Source organism: Nannospalax galili, unplaced genomic scaffold, assembly GCF_000622305.1.
Source record: "Nannospalax galili isolate Female #2095 unplaced genomic scaffold, S.galili_v1.0 scaffold390, whole genome shotgun sequence".
NCBI classification, from domain to species: domain Eukaryota; kingdom Metazoa; phylum Chordata; class Mammalia; order Rodentia; family Spalacidae; genus Nannospalax; species Nannospalax galili.
Genome location: NW_008330777.1, coordinates 6579545 through 6589429, shown reverse-complemented (window position 1 = coordinate 6589429; position 9885 = coordinate 6579545). Strand labels below are relative to the sequence as shown.

Here is a 9885-nt window from a genome sequence, read left to right as displayed (position 1 = left end):
TTGCAACTTCCACATATTTGAATGTCTATTGAATAAAAAAAAAAATTAAAATAGCTTAGTAGCAAAGTGCCAGCTAAACCCAATACCTAGTCATTCACTTACATATTGGCTGGAAACTCATTATTAAACTCCTTCTTAAAAAGAAGAAAAATTATTTTCTAGGGAGAAGCTAAAAAGTTTATGAAAGCAGTTACTGTTCCTACTCCAGAGAATCTTGGAGGGTGTGCTGGATAACTTCATTTGTCAACCTGACACACCTGGGTAGACAGACTCTCAATTGAGGAATTTCCTCCATTGAACTGGCCTGTGAATTGCTTAATGATGTGGGAGGCCCAACCCACTGTGGGCGGTGGCACCCCTGGAGATGGTCTTGTGTTGTATAAGAAAGCAGGATGAGCACAGGCCAGAGGATAAAGCCAGAAAGCAGTGTTCATGCATGTCTGTGGTATAAGCCAAATAAATCCTTTCCTCCCCAAGATGGTTTTGGTCAGTGTTTTTGTCATGGTAATTGAAGGCAAACTAAAACAGAGGGACTGTCTAGCTGAGCATCAAGGAAGCCTTCTCCCAGTTGTCTCTTCTGTGTACATAAGAAACTTTGTCTCCTGTGAAAGAAACTTGCTGCACACTAGGCAGGGAGCTATCTCCTTTTACTCAATCTGGCTTTACTCAGGCTGGGTTTTTATAGGGCACAAGGTAATTCCTGCCCATCACTTCATTTTAGTAACATAAATAGCATCAAGAATCCTCAAAGTGACTTACTTATAAGATGCACATTTCTTTAAGGGAATAAAATTTAGATTAAAACATGGTAAAATGTGCTCTACATTAGACACATTTTATAACTGGCTTAGCTCCTTCTGACTGTTGATTTTGCCCTCATGGTAATGTGGAACACTCTTCCAAAATGTAGAGAAAAGTGCAAACACACCTCAGCATTTGAGGACAGCTGCATTTTCTTCTTCCTTTTCTTCTTTTCTTAAAGCATCAGAGTGTGATGTGTGGTAAATAACAAGGATTCAAATATTGAATAAGAATTAAGACAGAATTACAATCTGCTATTGACATACTCAAGGAACTTATTTTCATAAGTTCTTTTTTTATTATACGCTTTGACAATGGAAAATTTGTGATCTTAGGTTGTTACCCATTATTTTATTTAAAATATACTAAACATTTAAAAATATTTACATAACAATATAAATGTTTATAAAAGCAATCTTAGCTGAAAGTCCCAGAAACAGATCAACTAATAACTTGTTTCAACTGAAATCAGTGCTGCCGCTTCAGAGCAACAACAGCGTAGCACCTGGGGGATTTCACAGGGTCAAACAGCTTCACGAGCGCAGCCCAGGCAACATCTTCCTGAAAATCGATAAAGGATTAGATATATAACCATTCTGAATGAATCAAAGAGAGATGAGTCAGACTACATATTGTAATAGAAAAACTAAAAACCAAATGTCATAAAATAATTCCTTGGGAAATAAAATTAACATTTACAACTTCACTTTCAAGAAGTTATGTTGAAAAAAAATACACACATATTTAGTGCCAGAACATTCTTTGCTTTACTCTGGAAAAAAATGAACTTAGCCAATAACAAATATATTTTAAATAAATAATTTTATGCTGAAAACATTATTCCCCTTGTGCAGAACAGGTTATGAGAAGAGAATGTGGTATATAAATGAAACAAATTACATATAAAACATGTTAAAATTTATCGTGTTGGGCTGGAGAGATGGCTCAGCAGTTAAGAACACTGACTGGTTTTGCAGAAGATCTGGGCTTGAATCCCAGCACCTATAAGGCAGCTAACAACTGTCTGTTAACTCCATTTCCAGGGGATCTGACAGCCTCTTCTGTTCTCTGTGGGCATAGCATGACATGGGTGCACTTACTTACATGTAAGCATAACACTCATACACATAAAATAAAAACAGTAAAATATTTTTAAAATTTTATCATGTTATTTAAAGTAAATAATATGCACACACGTGGATACCAGAGCTACAAGTCTGAAAGCATCATTACCAAATGTACCAAATATTTAATAGTTAATGCTGAAAGGTAGTACTAGTTACTTTCTTTTATCTTCTTATATGTCTTGGATTTTTCTAACAAATAAGTATTACTTTCATAAGATAGTTAAAATATTAAAAATGAAAAATCTTATGTTTTGTGACATTTCATCAGGACCTATTAATTTCGTTGTATACTGTTTTACTTAACTATTTATGTAGGTCAATGGAAATTGTTTTTCAAAAGTAAAATGAGTGCCTGTTAAAATACGTACTGAACCTATCACCCATCAACTGGGGGATCAAAGCTTTCCAGTGATTTGGAATTAAACGGCTGCTAAGAAAAGTACATTATAAATACTTAAAAAATTATCTTTCTTTGTAAAACCATAAATTAAAAACATTTATTAAAATCCATTTGTTTCAAAAAGCCTTTTGAAAGGAAAAATACTATATGACAAAATAAAATTGTTAAAATGAAGACTTTATATTGAAAACATTAGGCTAATTTCCACAAACGGATTTAAACAGTTCATAAAATGAGAAGTATTCTTCACTAATTAGAAGGGCATATCTGAGATCTATAGATAGACCTGTATCTTAGATAGATTTGTACATGTATGTCAAAAAATTCAAAAGTGCATTAAAAGGCTAAGTCTTAAAAAATTAAATGTGTACACAGTAGACAGTATCTTTTATGCTTGGCCATAAGTAATTTTGATTGTGAAATATGTCTCATATGGTTGCTTGTGTTTACTGACTATGAATAATAACTACTATATAATTAAAAGAACGTAAACTTTATTATAGCATTTTTTCTGAAGACATCTGCTGTACATATGTTTGTATTTTAAGCAGGAAAGAGAAAGAACATTTAAAGTATTAAAACATGAGAGAAATTATTTTACTCGTTTGTGTAAAATAACCTTATCCCAGCTGTTATATTAGTAGACTCACTTTACTTCACCTAATAAAAATACTTCTTATGCATTTAAAAATAACATAGTTTACCTGCTCCTTTAGGTAACAAAGTCGATCAAGAAGAATCAGTGTCTCTATGCAAGGGGCCAGGACAACTTTCAACTGAAAGAAAAATAAGACAGGATAGTGGAACTTTAAAAAGATTAGTTTATTTGCTTAACATTTATGTTTCAGAAAATGTTATCTATAAAATCTTCATCTACACCAAATATCTAACACCCGTTGTACATCTTCAGAAAATGAATACTACACAGCTAAAGTTTTTTTTGCTAATAACAGGAAAAGAAGGTACTCTAAAAGATGTTGAGGCAGAACCTAGGAAGCAATCAGATGTGACAGAATGCTTTTAAAGGAGTCCTAAGAATGAAATTTATTAGTAGGAATGCTTGTGAAATAACTGTACTGGAGACTAATATGTGTTCAAAGGACACTGAAACGTCTTTCCATGCATTTATAATGCATTTTAAGAGCAATCTACCATGTGCTCTTTATTACATTACTAACACCTAATATAGCTCTGAAATAGGAAATGACCCCAAATAGTTTTCCTATACAAAGAGAAAAACAACACAGATTGGTTGGGACCATAAAAAATTTAATGGATACTATTCAAGTCTAACAGCATGTTCAATTTAATATGTCTAAATCTAAGATTTACCATATTAAATGCCTCCAGCTCATTCATTCTAGGCTTATACTTCTTGAAGTACTCCATTATAATTTCTTCTGGGAGCTTTGGAATAAAAATAGAACAATAAATTTATCAATGGTCAAGTTAGATAAAAATTTTCCATACCAAATATAACCTAAAGTAAAATAAATATGACATTGATTTAAAATAACCCTAGACGTTTTAACAATATTTATAAAACAATAGTAACAAGATTCTTTTATTTAAATCTTCTGAACTGATGTTATTCAGCATTTCACTAATAAATTTTTTCTAATATCAATACATAGTGGTAATTTTTTTTTTTTTTTTTTTAGCATGAGAGGCTGGAGAAATGTCACAGTGGTTAAGAGTATTTGCTGCTCTTGCAAAGGACAAGAATTCATCCACTTAGGGTGACTCACACAACCTGTAACTGTAGTGCCAGGGGATCCATCACTGACTGTATGGTGCCCATACATATTCAGGCAAACACATATACAAGGAAACAGTAACTTCCAGATAGCAGGGTGTGGTGGTTAGAATGAGATTGTTACACATAGGCTCCAAGTATTTGGACATTTGTCCCTAGTTGGTGGTGCTGTTTTGGGAGGTTTTAGGAGATGTGGCTTTGCTGGAGGAAGCACGTCACCAGGGGTGGGCTTTGGGAGTTCTTAAGCCCCAGATTTTCAGTTGCTCTGCTTCCTGTGCCTGCATCAAGATGGGATCATTTGACTTTCTCTTCTGGCCACCTATGCTGCCATTATGGAAACTTTCCTCTGTAAGAATAAGCTCAAATAAACTCTTCCTTCTATTAGTTGCCTTGTTCATGGTGTCTTATCACAGCAACAATAAAGTAACTAATACACAGCGTGTTACACATATGAACTCACAAAACTGTGACAGCATGTGTAAAACCTACTCATGCTCAAGCCAGACAAAAATCCTAGCATGTAGTGGGTAATCAGGACTCAGTCCTAGCTGAGGAGCTACTGACCAAAGATAGCCGCAGGGACTGAAAGAGTCAGTTCTTTAAGTGTGACCCTTGCTGGATCACATTCTTGGGTGGTTCCATACCCGAGTATCTGAGCAGTACATATTGGACTCAAAAGGAAGAAAAAAACCCCCAACAATCTTGAAGTTAGGTGAATAGGATGGTAGGGTGCATCTGGGAGAGACTGGGGGAGAAAGAAATATGATCAAAATGCATTGTATGAAGTTCTCAAATAATTAATAAAAATACTTATTAATAAGGGATGGAGAGTTGGCTTGCTGGTTAAAAGCACTGGCTGTTCTTGCAGAGGACTGGGGTTCAATTCCAAGCACCTACATGGTGACTAACAACTGCCTGTAACTCCAGTTCCTGAGGAATCCGAAGCCCTCTTCTGACTTCTGTGGGCATTGCATGACACTGGTGCACTTACATACATGCAGGCAATACACTCATACACATAAAATAAAAATAATAAAATAGTTAAAAAATACAAAGATGGGTGAATAGGAGTTCAAATGTTTTTAGGAGAAAAATTCGGTGCTTATGGCATGATTACATGCTTTAATCAATTTTTCCGGTTAAATGTTTAGAAGCCTGTCTCCTCAGATATCAGAGAGATAAGGAAACAATAAAGCTAAAAATGAAGATACTACCTCATATAATCCCCAAATCAATCTTTAACACACACACACATACACACACACACACACACACACACACACACATATTTGTGGCATCATTTTGTAAGTGGCAATATTGTCTGTTAAAACTAGTGAAAGCCTAAGAAATGCCAACTTCCTAGAGAAAACATAAACACTTAAGTACTGCCCAGCATAGGTGATGTTTAGCAAGGACACTCATGAACACTTACAAAATGAAAGCGCACACTGAATGGCAGGTGGAGGTCCTGGACATCAGTTCTACAATTTCTTGATGCCTGATACCCACATTCTAGAAAAAGTGACTACTAAGAGTTTGGCTATGTCAGAAGGCTATGGGTTATGGTCAGAGAACTAGTTCTAAAGAGAAGTTGGAGTTGAAACAGTAAATGCACATCATCTAAGGCTCTTGTATCCCCTACCTTCCTTGCAATTTATTGACAGCTATTTTGGTCACAACAGAACCTATGTACTAGATAGTATGTATCTTACTATCCAATGTTTTTTGTACATCTGACCAACTTCATCCTATCTGTAAGAACTGCAAGCTTTAAAGATTTAGATAGAAGCACCTTCTGTTTAACCATTCATTAATTCATTATATCTTGAACTTTTTTTCTGCCTTTATTTCAAACCTTAATATTTAGTCTGCTTTAGAATTACACTTGTTTTTATCTGTTGGCAAGCTAGAATTTCTTCTTTATTCTTTCTTTGCAGCCTGTTTGCTTGACGACTGCCAGCTTTGGAAACATGCCAAACACACATTCTTCATGTGCACAATGACTGTAATAACTTATGTAAGTATGAAAAAAAGAAGATGGACCACAGGGTTAGTTATCTTAGAATATTTCTTCCCCAATGTCCTAGATTTTGCCTATAGAAATCCACTTATGCTTCGATCGTCACCTATAAAATGAAAATGACATCACATTTTATAAGGTCATAAGTATTCAATGAGATAACATAAGTATTTCAGCAAAGTGCTTGTATAAGCAACAGTTCATAACCTTTCCTCTCGTTTAAAAAATTATTTATTTAACTTTTATATGTATATGTGTTTGCCTGAGTGTATGTATGTGCATCATGTGTGTGCAGTTGCCCACAGAGGCCAGTGATAGATTCCCCCAGAACTAGAGTTACAGGCAGTGCGAGTCACTCTATGTGGATGCTGGGAACTGAATTCTAGTCCTCTGCAAGAGCAGCAAGTGCTCTTAACCACTGAGCCATTTCTCCAGTCTCTTATGCTTTTTTTTTTAAAGAATATTTTACATATTATTTTTATTTTATGTGTATGAGTGTGTTACTTGCATGTATGTAAGTGTATCCTGCATGAATGTCAGGCAATTCATGAGGTCCCTGGAACTGGAGTTACTAATGGTTGTTAGCTGCCTTGTGGGTGCTGGGAATCAAATCCATGTCCTCTGCAAGAGCAGGCAGTGCATAATGCAACTTACAGGGAAGACTGGATGAGTTCATGAAAGTTATGTAGTTTTCCAGAGGTTCTCTATACAAGACACCTGATCAAATGACTTAGTAACTGACTTAGTTCTTACCACTAGATGATGAGACTAAAGCTACTAATATATCCATGACCAGTAAAGAAATGGTTCAAGAAGTATGGTAGATAGAAAAGCTACTCAATGAAATCATAATAGAAGAATTTCCAAGTCTAGGTAAAGATATGGACACATAAGTAAAGAGGGATTTATAATTCCAAAAAGGAACATCTCCTAGACTTATCATCTTTAAAATGTTAGAGCTACAGAACAAAGAAATAATATTAAAAACAACAAGAGAGGAACTCATTACTTATCAAGTCAAACACATCAGAGTAACACTGTACGTCAGCAGAAAGCTTAATAACGTGGGACAATGTAATGGCTTTGTAATTAAGCTGCATAAGCCTGGTGACCTAAGTTGCATCCTTGGAATTCACATACAGGTAGAAGGAAAGAACAGACTTTACAAATCTCTGGTCTTCACATGTGCACCAAGGTGTGCAACCTCCCACACTGTGGGAGACAGGCTTGAGCCTAGGGTGAAAGTCTTATTGACAGCCATACAGCAGGCCTGAGGCAATGGCCCAACCGCTGGAGCCACAAGAAAAACCTTGTGACATTTTCTCCCATTGGCAGATAATGAGACTGATGTCTAGAGCTTGCCACCCCCTAATCACCACCCTTGGAATCCAAAATTTCAACACTTAGATATTCCAATAGTCAGGGTCACGTGTTTTCCAGAAACCAGGCTCACGATGCTAATGACGCATCCTACCTGCTATTCTGTGATAGGATGTTAAGTCTGTTATGCTAATAGGACACTAAATCTGTTAAGCTAATAAGGTATCCTACTTGCTGTACTGTGATAGGATGCTAAACCTTTTATGCTAATAAGGTATCCTACTTGCTGTGCTGTGATTGGACCACTACCCCTATTTAAGCTTGTGCCTTCCTGCAATAAACCGGATCTGTGTCACTGAACCTGGTCTCCTGTGTCTGCATGCAGCTCCACTGACACAGTCTCCTCACCAGCCCTGGGGTCTGGGACTAGGCAAAAGCAGCGATGACAGGAGGCAGCACAGGGTGAGCAGAAGAGCAGCCTCAGCCCAGAGCAGGCAGAAGAGCGGCCTCAGCCCAGGGTGAGCAGAGGAGCAGCCTCGACGCCCGTGAGAATGAAGGAGCGGCGCCTGTGAGAATGGAGGAGTGGCCGCCGCTGGCGGTGACCGCACCCCATTATGTATACACACACAATAATAAATAAAACATTAAAAATAAGCTTAAAAACCAGAGAAGCATGGAATGATATATTTCAAGTCATGAAAGTAAATAACTTTCAAACAAAATTATACTGTATCCAGCAAAGATAGCTTTTAAAATTGATGGAAAATACTTTCTAAGATAAGCATGAACCAAAGCAATTCAGGACCACTAAGCAAACAGTACAGAAGATACTTAAGGGAATTCCATACACAAAGGAGAAAGAAACTAGGAACACAAGGGCACATGAAATAAATGTCATAAAATGAACAGATTAAGAAATGAGAATTACAGGGTTGGAGTGATAGCTCAGTGGTACAAAGTGCTTGCTGCTCTTGCAGAGGCCTGGAGTTCAGTTCCTAAGCACCAATACTAGGTCACTCAGTATTGACTATAATTCTAGCTCAAGGGATCCAGTGCCCTCTTCTGGCCTCCACAGATACCCATACACCCCACCTCCAATCTTTTTTGAAAAAGTGAAAAGTAGAAAAGACTCAAATATGTCTAAACTCAGCAACCCCTGATATAAATAAGGGAGAAAGAAAGAATAATTTTCCAATTAAAACAGGTAGACTACCTGTTTGGACCAAAAGACAAGATCCAATTAATTGTTGTAAAAGGCACATTTCATTAGTAAAAAATTGACACAGAAAACCAAAGGATGTAGTACTTTGTATATCAAGTGAATGGAAGCTGGAAAGAGGCATGAGTACCCACTATTCCATTAAGAAGATAGAACTTTATACATACACATGTACTAACTGTTGGTGCATGTAGTCTTATAATACAAACACTACTGGGTGTAAAGGAACACATAGGTCCAGAAACAACATGAGTGAAAGACCTCAACACTCTACTTTCATCAGTAATAAATCACCAAGGCAGAAAATTCAGACTTAAACAGTGAGAGAACAAATGAACACAGCAGACATTGGGATCTCATTCCCATCACCCACAGAATAGACAACTTACTCAGCAGCCCATGGAACTGTCTCCACAAGACTACATGTAGGACCACAGGTCAAGTCATGAAAAATATAAGAGAATAGAAAATAATTTTTTTTTACCAGATAATAATGGAATAAAACTAGAAGTAAACAATTAGAGAAAATATAGAAACTCTACAAATGCATTTGAAACAAAATAATATACTGTTGAATGACCCGTGGCTCAGAGAAACAAAATAGTTAAGATATTGAAAAATCCTGTAATGAAACGAAATTGAAAACACAATTTCCTAGAATGTCTGGGATACAGCAAGGGTAGTTTTAAGATGGAAATTCATATCTACAAATGCTAAACCTCAAATAAACAGCCTCATGATTTACCTCATGGTCTTAGAAATAGAAAAAAAAACACTAAGTTAGTAGATGGGGCCCTTGGGGCCACTTCCCACCCCCATCTTCCTTTGAATCTCTGGGTGGAACAGCCACCAGCTGCCATAGACCAGCATCTTTCCTGGGCCTGGCTCCCAGGCCAGTCCAACCCCCAAATTCTGAGGCCAAAATCTTTCCTGGAGAGATCCAGTCCTTAGGAAAAAGCCTGAGAGCATCTGATCCTCATTTGACTTGGGCCTCTGTGGGAACTCCTGAAGACAAAAGCAATCTGACCACTCCAATATAAAATCAAAAGAGAGAACCGGAAGATTAGAGGAACAAGCTTTTCACGCCCAAAAAGTAAACCACAAAGACACATAAAGTTCACAAAAAGAAGCAGAGCTAAACTTGAAGGCTTGAGTCTCACACAAGAATTAGAAACTACAAGAGAAATTCAAATGCCAAAATCAGAGAAAAAAAATAACATGAAAAATCAAAATAACATATCC

The 9885-nt window shown here is 36.6% G+C and overlaps 1 protein-coding gene across 2 annotated transcripts in view; it reads right to left on the bottom strand.

The window, feature by feature from the left end:
* Nucleotides 1-475: 475 nt before the first annotated feature.
* The window catches only part of Mettl25 (methyltransferase like 25), a 119321-nt gene continuing 109911 nt past the window's right edge, over nucleotides 476-9885 (bottom strand). For both annotated transcript variants that reach the window (XM_008852320.3, XM_029555726.1), the window contains 3 exons: nucleotides 3661-3735; nucleotides 3033-3104; nucleotides 476-1362 (listed from right to left, as the gene is read on the bottom strand). In XM_008852320.3, coding sequence (XP_008850542.1) covers nucleotides 1270-1362; nucleotides 3033-3104; nucleotides 3661-3735 — 240 coding nt within the window. In that variant the 3' untranslated portion in view covers nucleotides 476-1269. The remainder of the gene's footprint in view (nucleotides 1363-3032; nucleotides 3105-3660; nucleotides 3736-9885) is intronic.